We start from the raw sequence: 18,396 nt of genomic DNA, 5'->3' as shown, positions 1-18,396 counted from the left end.
AGGAAACACGAGATGCCTAGGGGTGCTGAATTAAGAATGGAGGATATCCTTTTGGCATCAAGATAGACATCAGAAAAGTGGTTAACACAATGAGAGAAGCTGCAAGAAGTGCAAGGTGTGAGAAAGCTGTCTGAAGTAAGCTCTTCAGTGTTCCAGTACAAGAGACAAAATGTCAGGGACTTAAACAAGAGCAGTGATTAGAACAGCATTAGTCACAACAGAAAAATAAATATTTCCCTGGCTCCACCCAGCTCTGTACAGTCAGCTGAACTGAGGAGCTGTGGAGGGGAGTGAACTCATCACCCCTCAAGGCATGTGGCAGCAGATGTGCCCCTTTGGCGTGGCGGGGAATGTCAGGAGACCGTGGGTGTTGTGAAACTCCCACTGAGGTAGTACTTCACTCCCCATCGTGGATGGTATCTATCAAGCATAAATTAACATTATACGCAGAAGCAGCGAAAGAGCATGCAATCTGAGTGCTAATTAATGTCAGCCAAATCCCCAGGACTTTACGCAACGTGCTTTTGGGAAAATGCTCATTGATATCAAGCAGCGAAGTCAATAGCCGTTACCATCGCACAAAACCTACCAGGTATTTTCCAGATTCTGCCTCATATTTCTACTTTTCTAACAAGCTGACAAAGATGGCATTCTTGATTATTCTAAGATACTGCACTTGCAAAACTAACAAAGTTACCAATAGAGTAATTACTTTGGAAATTTGTTTAAAGAGCCTGCTTTACATTTTTGAAAATTTATTTAACTGTGACAGCAGTTCTCAATTCTCCTGAGGTACAGGGAAAGGACAACGACATTTGTTTCAAATGGTAATCCCAATTAGGTCTCCTAAACTTACTTTTAACCATGACTCAGAAATCAGTTATTTCTGCTGCAGTGCTTTTCATAACACATGTGCTGTGTTGAAAAAAATCGTTTGTATTCACCGAATGCCTCCACCAATATGTTTGACTTTTCCCCCTGCATCCCTACAGCTTTTCACAGATACAAATGCAGTAGGGTGACAAAGCCAGCTGTGACAGATGGAGAGCATGCTATTGTTCAGGTGACATTGACCTTGTCTCTTCAACAATACAGCAATGAGTTAACAAATGCATCCTACGCTAAAAAAATAATAATAATAAATATCACTGGCACCATGCTAAAGAAATAAACCCAAGTGAAGGGGGCTGTGCATTTTTCAAGTGAAATACCGAAGTGTACGTAAGTACCAATTTACTGGCATCCTAATTGCCATTATAATAATATTTACACAAATTGTAACACAGATTTGCTATTGCCAGTTTGTAGGTTCCCCAGGTAAAATAACAGAAAAGTCAGGAAAACAAAGGCAGAAGGAGATGATCAAGTTCTGAAGGAAGGGGAAAGAAGTGGACTGCCTAGGAGTCACAAATGCTAGTTTTTGCATGTTTGTTGTATTACCAAAATTTTATTTAAGAAAACTTGTTTCCCCAGTTTGGTTTATGTACAAAACCCATTGAGTTAGAAGAACAGAGAAGTGAAAGGACGGTACAATACACGGATCCACAAGCTACAGGTGAGAGTATCTTCCCCACAGCCTGTCAGGTATATTGTGTATTGTCTTTGTATTCACTTAGGTCTGCATACCCTAGTAAATAATGTTCATTTATCACAGCATCAATTTATTCATAAATTAGATTTGTACTGCTCCTGTATAATAACAACTTCAGGCACTATTATTTATTTACAAAGGAGTAATGATACTGTATTTATTTCCTGATTTTCCCTTCAGTATAAGAAAACTTTTACATAATTTAACAATTGAAACACAGTTTGGAAAAATGAATCAATGTGTGTGTATATGTGTGTGTGCATGTGTGACTGTATTTCAGAAGAAAAACTCTGTAATACCATCTCTGGAACACTGAACTCAGTAAGAATCATTAATGCTACATCAATTCCCAACAGAAGCTGGGAATTATTTTTTGTTGTTGTTTTAAACAAAATCTTTTTGTGTATTAGATTTTTTTTTTAATTGATAGGCACATTAAAAATGACAAATACAAAATTTGAAATCCTTATCCAGTTCCATGAATGGCCCACTCACTATTGTTTAGGGCCACTGAGAACTCTATTCTGGACTTCACTTTAAGCTTCTGTATTGAAAACTTTCTTTGTAGGGCCAGAATTTCCTGTGTTCACACAGAATAATTCAGATGGATTTATATAAACCTGCATGCACTTTCAGCAATTGCTTACTCAACAGCAGTACAGCATAAAAAAACATAAGGCTCCTCGTGCATTAATTTGTCTAAAAGAAGACTATGCCTATTTGTATAAATAACCCCAAACTCTATTGCACAGTAAACCTTTGAAAGTCTGGCTTATTCTGTTTTACTTCCATTTCATCTCTAAGTAAAAATATGTGCACCTTACTCTATTGTTTTATATTCCTGTGGCTCCACTAACAACTATACTTGTATAAGTAAGAGGAAAATTTGTTCAAAGTTAGACCAAAGGCTTTGGCACTGGAGATTTTTTCCTCATCTCAAATGGCAGTGACTTGAATATTAATAAAGCATCAGCCTCTCTAACATCCTTCATGCATCACTCTGCTACAACCTCAGAGAATGAAGTAGCTATGGTGACAGTACCTTTTTTCAATGCTAAATGCTGGTTTGGCAATACCAACCTCATCATTTGGAGAACTTTATTGCAGGGAGTGCCTGTGAGTGCCTGCTATTTCTCTCTCCTTTTTAGCACTTGTTCAAAATTGTGTTTAATCAACAGTAACTACCATCATCAACAACAACAACAGAGGTTTACATTCTGTATATCCCTAAGATAAAAGATTCAGACAAATTCATATCTGAAAAATCTGCTGAGTTCACTGAGGGTTCCTACCTGGCTTTTAAAAATAGTGGTTTGTACGCAGACACAGTGCAAGATTTCAGATTTCTCTCATATGCAAGTATTAGAGTTCAGCTATGCAAGTAAGTTTCAGTGTTTGATTCAGTCCTAAACCTCAAGCATCTGGTATCTGGTTGAAAAGTCCACTACTCTCAAAGTTTAAAGAAACATTTAACCAAAGTAAATAACTCACAGGTGTCTTTTCACAGTTGGATCCTTATTATTACTAAACATATTATACGTATATATGACAAGGTACAAGGTTCTACAGCGCTATGCAATGTACGATAGAAAGGAAGTTAGTTACAGCTTATGTCAGGCCTGAATAGAAAAAGGGTGACAGGACACAGCAAAGAACAGACTAAGAACAGCAAAGGTGTCATTTGAGAATAAAAAAAATATATACTTTAGAAAACAGAGCTAATGTTTCTTGAAAAATTTTATCTAGCTTTTATATTTTTTTAAATCTCTAGATATGTATGTGCTTATGCTTGTATGTGTGTGATGTGCTAGATAGTCAAATCAGAAAGTGAAAGAAGTATCAACAAAAACCTACAGTCCTTATGAAAAGACTTCTGGAATTATGTTGGAATTCCTTGTCCAAACCTGACTCAGTCTGATTTTTGCAGGTCTTTAATAAATTATGGCTCACTCTATTTGTAACCCTACGCCGTGCTACTTTTATTCCATCTTCCTCAGTTAATAACAAGGAGACCTGCCATCAGCATGCAGCAAAATCAAATTTTCCCATTTCTTTAAACAAGAGTGCATTCCTTCGCCTTTCCCTAGCCCCCTCCCTAACTGAGTAGTGGCATCTATTAAGCAATCTGTGAGCTCCTAAATGACATCTAGATCTGATAGGTTTTCTAGACTTCTAATCTTACTTGCATTAAAAAGAAAAAAAAAAAAAAAAAAAAAAAGCATGATCCTACAACAAGGTTCCAATATAAAATGCAGTAATGGAAATTTATAGTAAAATTGATTTCTTAAATGATGCACTATTTTTGATGTTGTCCCTTCCTAACTTCTAAAAAAAGTTGTAGATGGGAGGTAAAATTACAAGGAGAGAAAGCCTTCCCCTCTCAGTTTGTCAAAATACATGCTTTTTCCTGGCTTAAAGCAACAGTATCACCTTGCCGATGGACAGCATCTACTATTCACAAACCCTGAAAAATACAGATTACCAAGAGTGAGAGGACTGAACACATAAGGAAAAATTCTTCCGTATTTTGGAAAAACAGGATCCATTTGAACTGAAAGTGCCTTGAGTGAAAAAAATGATTGATGCGATTCAGAGCCATCTAGTGAGCATCATTAAGCTTGGCACCAGTCCACAGCTGGTAGAGTCCAAATGCTAAGAAGCCTGCCGTGGTGCGCTGCAATGGGTGAGCCCCAGCAGGTGTTAAAAGAAATGCGGAAATGTAAGAAGAGACTGAAGGAGAGAGGTAAAAAGACAAATAGAGAAGCAGGGCAGGATCTATACAACAACTCACAAACTTCTGGAAAGTTTGGATTTGTAGCTCAGACCTATCTCCAGACAAAAAGTTTTACTCTGCCCCTCAGTAGTTGTTTTTCCCTCTGTATGCACATAAAATTTGTTAACTGGCTCAGTAAAATCTGATGTATTGCAGCACACACTTCTACATGCTTAAAAAATATATTGAAAGCACTTTTGCAAAACTCTAACAGAAAAGGGGGGCTTAAACAAGAAAATAAAAAGAAAAGAGGTACGTGGGGAATCTGAGGGAAGAAAAGAAAGACAACGTTCTGAATAAAGAAGAGAAACATTTTAATGCATCTGCAACTCACAGTTGTGGTGGTAGTAATCTCCTCCGTTACAACCTTCAGCGTATCGACCACTGAGATATATCCCAGACGCCTAGCAATAGCTAAGGCAGTGTTACCATTCTGGAGAGAAAAAGAGAGAAGAGGAGAGAGAGAGAAATGAGAGGGAGGATTGTGATGTGAACCAATGAGATCACTCTCAACACTGCATGAGCCAGCATTTCCATCCAAAACAAGGCGCAGCCTAGGAAAATCACTGTTTTTTTTACCGTTACATCTGACTCTGTCTTTGTAACTTCTTTAAGACTATAGCTCTGATTACCATGGTAACACAACACACTTACATCTGCCTGCTATTCTAAATAAATAAAAAAAAGTGCTGTATGTTTTAACCCTTCGGTGGTCAAATTCCACTACACAGTATGTCTCGTCTGCAGAAGTTCATGCTTCATTTTGCATAAACTGATTTATATTAAAGATATTCTTCTTTTAAAAGTATTTTTAAATCTTACAGTTTCAATTCCAGTTCAAACTGTAAGATCTTTATCTGGTGCAACTCCTCTTTGAGGAATACAAGATTACAGCTATATTCTCCACATACACTTTAATTCCTCCTTACAACAAAAATGTATGTACAAAAAGTACACAAAAGCTGCTGATGGTAACAAACACAAAAACAAGCCTATATAAGGCTTGGGTGTTGGGAATTATTTTCCATGTAAATACATTTATTTGCAGTTTAAATGATCATGATATACAGATGTGCCATTCAGGAAATGCATATTACAATGATAATTTAGTAATTGTTTAGGCATATTTATCTCCAGTTTATAACCTGGAACTTTAAAATAGATTGGGAGATAAGTACTATTAACTCAATTTTATGAACATAGATTGTAACCTTTCATTTTAAATGAACAGTAATTAAGATTGCCATCTGTCTCGCTGCATTTGAAATTCCACTCCAACTGCCTCAAAACAGGGCCCACGGCAATTTATTTCGAGGAGCTCTTCCATTGTAGCATAAGGCCAGCCACAAGAGGAAGCAAAATTAATGAACCTTTTCATGAAAAAAAAAAAGTATCAGAAACTTGCTAAATCATCCATAACTCTTTTGAGGGCATAACTTCCCTGCAGAACTGACCGACGTGACTGGCAGCCTGCTCTGAGTGACCTGGCTCTTTCTCTGCGATGTGGCAGTCCGTGGGCACTGCGCCACTCCACTTGGGGAGGGGGCAGAGAGACATATTCCATGATTCTCCGTGAAGAGCTGCACGCTGAACTATTTTACACTACTTTGCACTGAACTGAAGAACAACATGCTGGCCTACTAGGGGAGTCATGGAAAGCCGCTGTGTGGCTCTTCACACTGTAATGGTTTCTCTTGTGATACCACTGCACTACGCGCAGGGTGTCGGCCTGAGGGTTTCTCTTCCTTTGGTATCAGCTTTAGTTACCCATCATTTCAGTTCTTCTGCATTAGCCTAGCTCAGCAGCCCTGAAGCAATGCAGGGTTTGTGGATTAGCAGCACAAAATGAATAGATAAGCATCTTTACAGCACAAATAGTGTGATTGTTACTGTCACTTGCACGTTAACTGCCCATATCCCACTCCCATAACCCCATGTCAGCTGCCTCATGTTGAAATTCTCTTACGTTAACCTAAAGGTTGCAAGATGTGGACAAGAACCGAGCTAGTATCTGAAAAAGCATGCAAACTGTGCAGTGCAGACACATTCCTGAGACTCTGCTTGGATTTGGGTAAGAGTTGGCATGACAGACCCAACTTGAGGACTGAATTCAAGTAAAGAAACCTTTGGCTGAATGTGTCCAGCAGAACCTTGAGGCCCAGAAGCTGACTAAAGATTTCTTGTTGATGATACACATATACTCGTATCTTGGATGCATGGTTTGGATACTGGTGCCTTGGATCATGGCACATAAACTGCTATCTTAGCTAACTTCACAGAAGATGTGATTGTTCCAGGACCAAACAGGTCCCCAGTGCCAGTTTAAGCACGCACAATACACATACATGGTAGCCGGAGCAACTTTGGGAAAGACCACAGGTTTTGGACTTTCTGGCTGCGTTTTAAAGATTGCCCAAGTAGAGGTGACTAACAACAACATCAACATGAAATAGAACAGTTGCATTCCCAGCTGACCATGGAAAAGGAGCTGTGCAAGAGGTTACTCATGGCCTTTGAAGAGGTACTAACATCCATGAACTTAGTAAGAACCTAAAACAGAGAACCAGTGGACAGAGGGACAGAAATCTGGATGCAAATCTTCCAAGAAACGCAGGTTCAGATTTCCCCTTATTTTTTATGGAAAAATCTATCTCAAGATACCAATTTACAGACAGAAGAATTGATGGAGAGGGCAACCGAACAAGCTCAGCACAACTAGGTGTGGCTTGTCTGACACTGCAGCTCAGAAATCAGTTTCTTCATGTCATATACAGCTTAGTGCACGCTGAGTTATATCTGAACTACCTTAAGAGTATAAGGAAAAGGAGAGGAAGTTACATTTACACATCTAACAACCAGCTGTATGAGGAATACTCTCACCAAAACAAAGACTTGCTATTAAGCCTTAAGAAAGGAAAGGAAAGAACTATCTAGGGAAACATATTCCACAGACACTTCACAGACTTACAGTGGTGATGGCGTTGGGCTTGGCCCCGTGTTGGAGAAGAACATTGATGATGTGAGTGTGGCCTTGCTGTGCAGCTTGGTGGAGAGGGGTGTACCCATTCTGTTGTCCACAGTGGTCACCATAAAAGCAAACAAAGAACAACAATAACAACCAGCAGCAATCAGATAAGACACTTTAGTTTGCTTAATTCTGCTCCTTTTGAGACATTTCAAAAAGAAATTAGGCCATCAATTGACCCAAAGATGATAAATCTATAGTAATAATAACAGTCTTTCCCCAGATTAATGAAAACTTAAAGAAAATATTTTTATTCATCTATCATCTTACATCACACAATAAAAGCCAATTTCTGGATAGGAACAGTGAGGAACAGCAAATTAAAGTGGTATGCTAAAGACACAGAATCATAGCTGAAGCAGAGAACTTTTCTCTTTCCCTCACCTCTTTGCTTTCTATAGAAGCCTTAAGATTTGCCTTTAAAATATTTGATACAATTTAGGAATATGTAATTTTTTAACAGCAGTGATTTCATGCCATTTGCTTTTAAAAAGACTAACAACATATACCTGTTAAAAATGTCAATCATTTTAGCTTTACTTTCACTTCAAAAAGGCCTGGCCAAGCCATAATTACACTGAAAAACATGTACACAACGTCTGTATTAAACATATACAGTTAAGCATGTTTGTTATCTGCTCCAGTGATTCAATTCTGTTGTTACACAATACAGGAACACAGCCAAAGTGTACTTTGGCTAGTTGATCTGAGATGGTATTATGTAAGTCCAGTCAGGCAGTTCATTTACAAAATTATTTGCAATTGGTTTGAAAGCAAGCAGAAAATAAACTGGGAGAAAATACCAAGTTGATGTCACTGTACACTTAGGTAAAGCCTGAGGGCAGGCCCTGAACACACTCTGAGGATCATCTCTTTCGCAACTCAACAGATGCAAGTAATGCTATGTACAACTAATTAAACAGTGATAGTTTAGAACTGTTACAGTTCTTACATGTACAGTAATGCATGCATGGACTACTAAGAAATCAAAGGAGGATTTTACTGTAGGTTGTAGTGCAAAGTATAGTTACTATCTTAACTTAAATATCAGCGCAGTCCTTTAAAAACAGAGTTCAGTAATACTATTTTTCACTGGAGATGGCATAAAACATCCTGCAGGCATGAGAGCTTACTTATTCTTCAACATGCCTACCCTGAATCCAGCCAGGATTGATTTGCTCTTTAAACCAAGTGCACAGTACTGGTTGACAGACTGCCCATATTCTTATTGGTCCCTTGACACGAGATTTTGGAGAAGCACTGCCCCTTACTGTCATATAAACTCGCTGACTAATGAAATTATTCTAAACAAGTGAAATACCTGGGAGAACTAGCGTCAGAACTTGTTCCAGTGCCCCCGTACACATTGAGTGCGACCTAATACTAAAGATACAAGTATGTATGCCCCTTTAGTTAGCTTCTAAATACCTCAGCTTGAATATTTTGCAGTCACCAGAAAGTCTGGTTTTTTTCATATACTCTGGAGATATGCACATCTGGCTACACAAGCCATCACATTTGTTTGTTAGGCACACCAGTCTATATTTAAAGAAATTACTGAAATTAGTGGATTACATTCAGTCCGGCAATTTGGTCCACTTCAGTAGAACTGTTCAATAACAGGGGACCCAGCTCCCTTTCAAAACAAAACGTCACCAGTAAGCTGCATTCTCCCACTGCTGCTGCTTCCTCTCCCAAAGTCATGCCACCCATGCTTTGATTGGCAGTAATTCTTCCCACTCTTCTACCAACAGACTGGAGAGAACCTGGCATCACCCTCAAAGTCTTTGAATTATTATTTATCAGTTTAGCAAGACACAGGTATTACACTGGTGTAAACCATGTGTGAATGTGATCAGAAACAAGCCTGCACTTGTTAGTTGCATATGAAAATAAAACAAAAAAACACCAGCACCAAAAAAAATAATCCCCTTACACACACCCAAAGAGTTACTTGACTTTTCTTTTGTGAACACTGAACAAGGAGATGTAGCAGACAGAATGCATTCCAATACAAATCACATTCCAATACAAATCAACAGATATGGATGCCTACCATCCAGTAACTGTAGTTTCATAGTGAGAAAGGCACCTAGTGGTATGTATCAGCAGCGTTTGGTTGACAAGTTCATAATAAAGAGCAAAAGAAAGCAATGAAAAATTCTTTACCTTTGTTTTAGCATTGACATTTGCTCCCTGCTTGAGAAGAAAATTCACTATTTTGATGTTTCCATAGTGACATGCGACGATTAAAGGTGTGTAACCGAGCTACAACAAGAGAACAAGGAAATAAAACTGCAAGCTCAGTGGAACATTCCTTTACAACGATAGCATCCCTTGGCACACTGGAGACAGTAGTCACTCCATGATTTACCTTTGTCTGAGCATCTTGGTTTGCACCATGTTTTGTGAGTATTTCGGCAACGTTCACTTTATCCTCTTGAGCTGCAAGGTGTAAGGATGTCAGTCCGGTCTGGAGATAGAATATATAAAATAAATAAATAAATAGATATAAAATCTTCTTTACATGAGAAATCGAGCCTTTCTCACTTTTGCATCTTTAAAAAAATTAAGAAACTAGACCCTAGCTATAGCTTAGAAATATGGGTGTTTTTTTTTAAACAAAGTAGAGTTGATGTTTCTTCTGTTCCGGCTGACAAAGCTCCGCAGCAATTACATCACCAGAACCACAGAGTAAATGTTTAGGCATCAGTGATCACATTCATATTTTATACAATAATGTCACTGGAGAAGCTGTTATTAATGTAGAAGCCCATTAATAAATTAGGGCAGGAAGCACACTCACTGGGCTTCCCACTCCTCAGACGGGAAAGGGAACCTTGACAACTGCAGGCACAAGTCAGAATGAAGAAAGGAACTCCAAAAATAGATCCCATTCAAAGACACCAAGGATGCAACCTTGACTAAAAGCTCTCTGTGATCACGCAAACAGTGCTCGCCCATGAACAAGGAAGAGAACAAATTTTGAAAGAGAAATGAAAACTGCCTTGTTTTTAATTGGTTATATAGCATATTACACTAATTCCAGATAATGAGAGACTTGAGCCTTCCATACTGAATTGTACAAACAAAAGCTGCAGGCTTCTGACCTTAGGTGCGTAAGATTTACATACATGTGCATGGATAAATCTGGTGACCTATGAAGACCTACAGTAATAGGTTTTTGAGGAGCCAGCTAATTTTCTATATAGGGCTCATCATGTACAACCATAGAAAATCCAAAAGACTGGAAAGGTCCTCCAGAGCATTTTTTCTACTCACTACTCCACTGATACTGTTGTTTTGTTATTTGCCAGAGGCTGCCAATTTCTTCCACTCAGAAGGAAGGCTGAAGGGTAAAATATATGAGGAAAAGAGCCTTTGCTGGCATGAGCACTGAATTCTTTTGGACTGTAGCTCTCAGGTTTCTGTTATACGTTATTAAATCAGCCCATGGGCCCACAACCTCCTGAATTTTACATTCCTCATCTTTTGCATCTAATGTAAAACTCTAGCAGCATATGTGAAACAGCTCAGCGATGGCAAGGTTGCAACACAACAAAAATGCTGCAGTCCTGCCTTCTTGAATGCTTCGGAAAACGGTTTCTGCTGTAAGCTCTCTACCAGAGTCAGGTGTTGCACCATTTTCCTCCGATCATGGCACACAGCTGCAGCTCCTCCTGTGGGCTACCCGGTACAGCTATTAATTACATGTTATAAGTTAACTGGTCAATCTATCTGCCATGCCTTGGTTTCCTCTCCACGCTTCTACTGTTCACCCACCCGTCATCACTTCTGCAGGCTCACAAATACACATATAAGGAAGCGAAGCAAACAATTTCTAACAACATTACATCATTCTCATGCTGCGCGTTGTATCTTAGTGGATACTCCCACCATAGTACTTCATCTCCAGTTGTGAGTTACCTTTGTTGCCACATGGATATTGGATCCCTTCTCCAAAAGCAAGGTCACCATGTCAGTGTGACCTTCTTGGGAGGCCAAATGAAGTGGGGTCACTCCCTGTTTGGTCAAAATGTTGGTCTCAGCCCCGTAGTTGAGTAGAGTGGTAGCTATCTGCATCTGATTTTTCTTGGCAGCAATGTGCAGAGGGGTGTATCCATTCTAACAGATGTCAGGAAACAAAATGAGAATAAAGTTAACAGCCACGTAAGCCTAGGAAGTCAGACACCTTTGAACTACGTTATTTTCTGTTACCCCAAATCACGAGAGATGGGAATCCATTATATTTTCAGTGCCAGACATGTCCCACATGGCCCTGCTGTTCTGCTGCTGTGGCTGTCTGTTATTTTCTCCATACAAACTAGAACAAAGCAGGCACTCGCTAGGCAGACAGGACCTGATACCTTCAAATTATCCTGAGTTTCACACCTATATTTTTAATAACCTATATTGTAAATATTCGCTTCTGACTGATGGGTGACATTCCCTGGGATGAATGATGGGTGCACACTCTTCATTACGTTACGTGTGGTTTGGGATTGTGTGGGTAGAGGTGTGTTTGCATATGGAATTTTGATACGTGTCAGTCGTGACTCTGGTTGGAAACAGGAATAGGGATGAATGTTTCTCTGATCAAATTAACCATTCAAGCAAAGCAGAAAGGTGCTGATGGTATTTTTTGGCAACAAGGCAACTTCCCACCCTTAATTGCTTTACAGAGCACCAAGTGGGACAATTCTGGCTCACAGCAAACAGTCTCCGTTGGAGGTGTTCTCTCAGTTGGTCTGTGTCTTCTTAAAAGGGAGCTTTCCCAAGCTATCCTACTGCAACTGAAGCTTTCCCAGCGTAAACAACAGTTCTCCTATCATCACTTCAAGGACTGGCTCTATTTTTTAGCAGCATGTAAAAAGCAGTCTCATACAGAGTAGAACATGCTGAAACTGGTACCAATTCTCTTGTTATTCTCCCCTTTTGTTAGCCTGTGCCTAGCACAGTGATATCATAACACTATTCCTAATCCCAGAATGAATTCTGCTTATGTGTGGTCAGAATATACACATGGTTTCTAATATTACACAATCCTAAAGTGAGTTCCAACTATGACTAAAGCTCGCAAATATAAAAATGGGCAGAGAGGCATGTATATGCATACGCATATCTATTTCTTCTTTTTCAGGGAAGGTCTCGAAGAAGAACAATTTGGGCAGGGTGTCAGCCATCTAGTTGGAAGCAGGGCCAGCCTCCCAGGTTGCTTAGGGACCAGCCTAGTCACATTTTGACCACCTCCAAGGATCCCTGGGGCAAACTGTCCAGCACCGAGCACTCCACCCCTTAGAGGCTTTTTTTTTTTTTTTTTAAATTTACCTCGAACTGCAATTTCCCTCATGCCCGATGACACCCGGCACCGCTTCCAGCTTTCCACAGAGGACGGGGAAAAGCGGCGGGAAGGAGGGAAGGGAGGATGGAGGCTGGGCTGAGGACAGCAGGCCCACAGCCGTTGGGGTGGCCACCGGGGTGGCTGTTTGGGCGGCCGGAGCTCACCTTGGCGGTCGCGTGGGGTGAGGCGCCCTTCTCCAGCAGCAGCAGAGCCACCTTCTGGTTGTCGTAATGGGCCGCCACGTGGAGGGGCGTGAGGCCGTTCTGTAAGGGCGGTTAGCGAGCGTTAGCGGGGCATGGGGCAGCGGGGGGGGGGGGTTAACGTTAGCGATGGTGACCAGAAACCACAGGCGGCGGGCTAGGCTGTTCGATACGGGGGGAAAAGCAGCTGAGGGTGAACACGGGCAGCCCTCAGAGAATCTGTTCCCGCAGCACAGGGAAAACTGGCCTTGCCCCCGTGTTGTTTTTTTTTTTTAATTAGGATTTTTACAGTTTAGACAGCCTAGTGGAATCGGTGTTTCTTGAGCCACAGAAACACGTTTGATCTCACAGCCGTGCACAGCGTACCCTCCTGTGAGGAACCTAAACCCAACGGGCAGCAGCACTGCCTCCAAAGCTAATGCCCATAATCATCAGCCTCAGGAGAATGTGATCTTAATAAAGCTAACACGACCATCTGAAAGCAGCTGCAGGCTTCCTCCGCATGCATATTTCACACAGTTAGACCCTAAGTAAGAATCCAAACCACTGCTGATTATTGTTTTCTTTCTCTGGTGAGTACCTTGCCAGCTGAATCGGGAGAGGCGCGACGCTGCAGAAGGAGTTTTGCCACTTCCAGGCTTCCATATTTGGCCGCCACATGTAAGGGTGTGAATCCCTTCTGAAAAATTTCAGGAGACAAAAGAAAGCGTTTGTGTTAAAAATCATGTTGACATCTCCCTTTCAAGAACCACGTCATTAAACAAGTCGTTCTTCAACCTATATTCTAGCTGCTAGAATCAGTCACCATATCTAGAAATAGCATCATCTCTTAAGAGCAGTTTAGAAGCATGAAATACAAAAAATTTCATTATTCTGTCCAAAGTACATGGCAACAGTGTGTCAGACATTTTATCTGATACAGATTCTACTAGCAACATACACTGTGTGGGCAATGAAGGCACTTGTACAAATCTCTATTCCAAACCAGCTGCATTTTCCAGTTTCATGATGACAGCTTTAGAAATACTTCCTGTGCCAATTGTTGCCAGTAACAATGAAACACCAACTAAATTCAGCGAGACAAGCTCCAAACTTTGTACTTCTTTAGAGAGTTTGTAGAAAAATGATTTCCATTTGTGTTTTTTTTTTTTTTTTTTTTTTTTTTTTTTTTTTTTTTTAATCTATACAGTCACCAACCTCTGCTGCATCCTCTGAACTTCAGCTAAGAAAAGTCATGCCTGACTCAATGGTAGCGCTTTTGGAAACATGTGGCAAGACAAAAATCTTGCCTTTTGGAAAGACTCCTTTTCTATTTGTTCTAGAATGCTTGTCAGTAAAGCACAAACATAAGGTCTGCGTCAAGCTAACATGCTGTTTGCCTACTCATTTAATTTTAAATATCATGTTGATAAGGAAAACTCATGAATGCAAGACAGTAGGTGGCAGACTGCACCACTGCCCTGACTGTAATTCCAGGGAACTACATTGACCTATTTGCCTGACACATAAGTGATGTATAATGATTATTATCATCATCAACTTGTTCCATTAATCCCACCACAACAAAACTTTACGTCAGGGAATCAAAAACATTTGCAGCTCATGAATCATGGGTTTGTACAAAGATTATCTAGAGGGCTACATCTTTCCCTCGTAATTATAAAATGTTTCTGCAGTACTAAAGCAACTGTCATAAAGCCGTATGGAAAACTGGGAAAGTATTAAATGTATTTTTAGCCGTTTTAATGTGATTTAACAGACGGATAAGAGGAGAACAGCAAGCATTCCCAGTAATCCATGGATCATAATTTTCGATTGCTAGTTTAGATTGTAAACCCTGGAAGACACCCCATGATTCAAAAATATGTTTTAAACTACAACTGTAATATCAGGGGTACTTCTTCAGTCCTAAAACAATGGTAAGAATCATTTATTCACATGCGATAAATTTGGAAAAGTTATCTTGGCACATAATTCACAGTATCTATTTTCTTACGTGTTCATCAATGTTAGGAATGTATTGGTAACCATTTTTGTCTAAGAAAACAGTAATATTCCACAGATTATTGCTTTCATTGGTCTAGAAAAATGGCCTATTGTGTCATATGCTATCTCATTTATAGAAATACTGAAAATAGATTCAGAATTAGATGAGACTGGGTAGATGCTGAATTGTATAAACATGCATTTAGGAACATTCCTTTCAGCTAGTACAGACCAGAATTATTTTACTATTTAAATAAACAAGTTTTTGAAAAGCAAGCAGGCCTGTTTGTTAGAAAAAAAAAAATTGCTTCCTCCTCCCAAATCTGCATTTTATACTCTGAAAATTTTTGGAAAAAATCCCTACTTGTAACACAATGGGATAGAGATAAACGAGGACTTCGGGTACATTTAAATCTGTTGTGGCAATGTATTTTTCATGACCTGCATTTAGCTCCTGTGGGTACCAAACTCACAACTTCAGATGACAGCAAAATATGTCAAAATTTGATTAATTTCTGATGTTACTTCAGTCTACTGGATTACTGTGGATTAAATAAGAACAAAAAAAGACCCAAACTAGCTTAATTTCTCTACATTCTTCATGAAACAGACCTGCACAGGAATGCACTGCCTGTGCTACTAGAATACAGACACAAAGCGTTTTGTCTTACTTTGGTGGACATGGAGTGTGAGGCCCCTGCCTCTAGGAGAACTGATGCAACATCAACTTGTCCCTCTCTGGCAGAGATGTGCAGCGGAGTGTACCCATTAGTCGTTGCAGCATCAGGGTGGGCCATGTGCTGTAGCAGAAGCTGGACAATCTCCGTTTTACCCAAGCGAGAGGCAATGTGCAGTGGAGTCTGTTCTTCCTACAACTCAAATTGAGTAGATAATTAGTGCAGGTAGAACTATCCTGAACACAATATTGTGTTTGATCCCAATGGATGTCTCTATGCATTGGTCTTGCAAAAATCTTAAGAATTGATAATACAAAGAAGGCAGTAAAGGAGGGCTTGCCGGTTAATTCTGGGGATGAGCTTCAGCAATGTCTTATCAGAATAGAAAGAGAGGAACTATGAAGAAAAACATTTTTCTCCTTTTCTCGATAATACGACACACAGCTTCCATCACTTGCTTTCCTTTGTGTTCTTATTTGTTGTACTCCAACTACCCTGCTCTTCAAATGGTCCCCTCGGTTTCAGAATCTGGCATTAACTGCTACCAGAACCTCTGATGCTTGGATTTAGGACACTGCTGTACATCTTCTTGGTTCGATGGAACAGCTATTGTTGGTCTCAGACAGGTATATTGTACAGGGCTTGGCTAGAACTGGAGTTAATTTTCTTCAGAGCAGCAGATAAAGTGCCGTGTGATAGATTTGTGACCAAAACAGTGTTAATAGTACACTGGTGTTTTAGGTAATGCTGAAAAGTGCTTACACAGTGTCAAGGCCTTCTCTGCTGGGAGGTGACAGAGCCAGGAGAGCTGACCTGAATTGACCAGAGTAATCCATACCATGTAACATCATGCTCAGCAATAAAGCTGGGTGGTAAGTTTTTCCGAAGGAGCTGTTGCTTGGAGACTGGCTGGGCAGCAGTCTCCTTGTGGGAGGTGGTGAGTGATTGCCTTTCCACCCATCACTTGTAGGGGGAGGGCTTGTTTTGTTCCAGTTTTTTGTTTTTGTTTTTTCCTTCTCCTTCACTTATTAACCTGTCAAGCCAGAAGTTTTTCTGACTTTTGACCTTCTGATTGTACCCCCCATTCCCTAGCAGGGGGAGAGAGCAAGTGACTGAGATACCAGCCTGTGTCAACCCACCGCACACATTCTGTACATTACTGGTTTTGGAACTGTTTCAGGTGTGCTTAGTGTTGAACCCACAGCTCAAATAAAAATGAAATTGCTCTTCCTTTGCTCCCCTGCTTCTGCTATGTTTTTGAGTAAGAGAAAGCAAAAAAAGTTGTAAGCAGAACACCTACCCTGGCTCGGGCATCAACCAGCGCCCCGTTTCTCAGGAGACAACGAACTACTTCCACCTGCCCAGCACGTGCTGCCATGTGCAGTGCCGTTTCTCCACGCTGCAGAAAAGCAAAAAAGTGTCAGTGTCCCAAACTTCTGTGAAGAAACAGAGCTCTGATGGTGCAAACTCTGCCCACGCTTCAGCTCGTGTAGAGACCTGCGTTTCTGCCCACTGAGAACCTGTCTTCAGAGCCAACGACAGGCAGTTAAGAACAGTGTGTGCATACATGTCACCAGGTTGTGGTTTGCAAACTCGGTGATCCTGGACAAACATAACAACACTACAGAAGGTTAGGATAAAAGTCCTGGTTTATACAATATTCTGCCTTATAGAGTCCCTTGGTCACATACATTCCTCAGCTTTCTACACACGGATGCGTCAGCTTGTGCACCATACAGGAGATATGAGTGTATTGAGCCCGTCTCTCTCGAGGGACAGCGAGGCACACAAGCCTCAAGATGGAAGGGGATTTTTTTTCCAAATAGTCTCTTCCTGCACGCTGTGTGGAGCTGGCAGCTTTAAAAGTCCTTGCAGTGGCTGTGCACAACTGAGCCAGCATACAAAATGTGTAAAATCTGTGCTCAGCAGCCCAGCTCTGTCTGCAGGCTACAGAATAAATGTCATTCCAAGCCTTTTGCAGCCCACAGAATTTGAAGGAGTGTATGAAACTTTGGAAGGCTAACTGGAGTGATGTGGAATTTCAGATTTGAATAACGAAGTACAGATGATACGTTCAAAGCATTTACTTTTTGCATAGATTTGCACAGGAACACTGAAAGTGACTGCTCCTTGACGATAGAGCTTCAAGCTGAATTTTCCACAGTTCAACATTCTGTGAGCTTACTGTCATAAAGTGGACTAAAACAGTCCCTGTGCAGCTCATCTATGTCTGGTACATTAGGTACCGGGGCAGTTCTGCAATCAAGAGCTCTGTATTTACCTGTTATGTTATGACAACACAGCAGGACTGAACGCTTCTATGTGTTAAGAGTTCCTTCTCCTTACTATAGAACTGGAGTGTATTTTATGACTGTCAAGGTAAAATATAATTGCCAAAGCAAACACGCTTGTCAAGATCTTTTGCATCAGAAATCGTCTTCTTGTCCTTCTGTCTAGATGTAGCAAAAGAAGCAACCTGAGTTTAGCTTGTTATGAATTTCTAATTAAAGTAAACTCTCTTCACCCTGAGTTCATTTATTTAGTCACTTTAAAATTAACATTGTATTACCCGCTCTGATTACTAAGTAGGCAACAAACAAAATCCCAAAGCCCCTGTTACAAACCTCAATATAGAATTTCATCTATATAAATTTTATTACCTGAAGAATGAACTGCTTAAAATGTGAACAAATTTTACATTTCTCACCCTCTAAAGATCAGATTTCTATAAAGACCCTTTTGTACTTGAATTAGCAAAGCAATCTAGCTTTTGAAAACAGTTAGCAAACCAACAGGGAACTTC

General features: G+C 40.3%; 1 protein-coding gene across 21 annotated transcripts in view; it reads right to left on the bottom strand.

Moving 5' to 3' along the window:
• ANK2 (ankyrin 2) overlaps nucleotides 1-18,396 on the bottom strand; it is a 235,617-nt gene that overhangs the window by 77,296 nt on the left and 139,925 nt on the right. For 16 of the 21 annotated variants that reach the window (XM_066996871.1, XM_066996889.1, XM_066996870.1 and 13 more), the window contains 9 exons: nucleotides 16,894-16,992; nucleotides 15,588-15,785; nucleotides 13,511-13,609; nucleotides 12,895-12,993; nucleotides 11,317-11,514; nucleotides 9,764-9,862; nucleotides 9,559-9,657; nucleotides 7,333-7,431; nucleotides 4,699-4,797 (listed from right to left, as the gene is read on the bottom strand). In XM_066996871.1, the coding sequence (XP_066852972.1) occupies nucleotides 4,699-4,797; nucleotides 7,333-7,431; nucleotides 9,559-9,657; nucleotides 9,764-9,862; nucleotides 11,317-11,514; nucleotides 12,895-12,993; nucleotides 13,511-13,609; nucleotides 15,588-15,785; nucleotides 16,894-16,992 (1,089 nt within the window). The remainder of the gene's footprint in view (nucleotides 1-4,698; nucleotides 4,798-7,332; nucleotides 7,432-9,558; nucleotides 9,658-9,763; nucleotides 9,863-11,316; nucleotides 11,515-12,894; nucleotides 12,994-13,510; nucleotides 13,610-15,587; nucleotides 15,786-16,893; nucleotides 16,993-18,396) is intronic. The other 5 variants (XM_066996882.1, XM_066996884.1, XM_066996886.1 and 2 more) reach the window with 1 other exon arrangement.

This window comes from Anser cygnoides, chromosome 4, assembly GCF_040182565.1.
Source record: "Anser cygnoides isolate HZ-2024a breed goose chromosome 4, Taihu_goose_T2T_genome, whole genome shotgun sequence".
NCBI lineage: Eukaryota > Metazoa > Chordata > Aves > Anseriformes > Anatidae > Anser > Anser cygnoides.
This window is presented reverse-complemented; position numbering and strand designations above follow the sequence as displayed.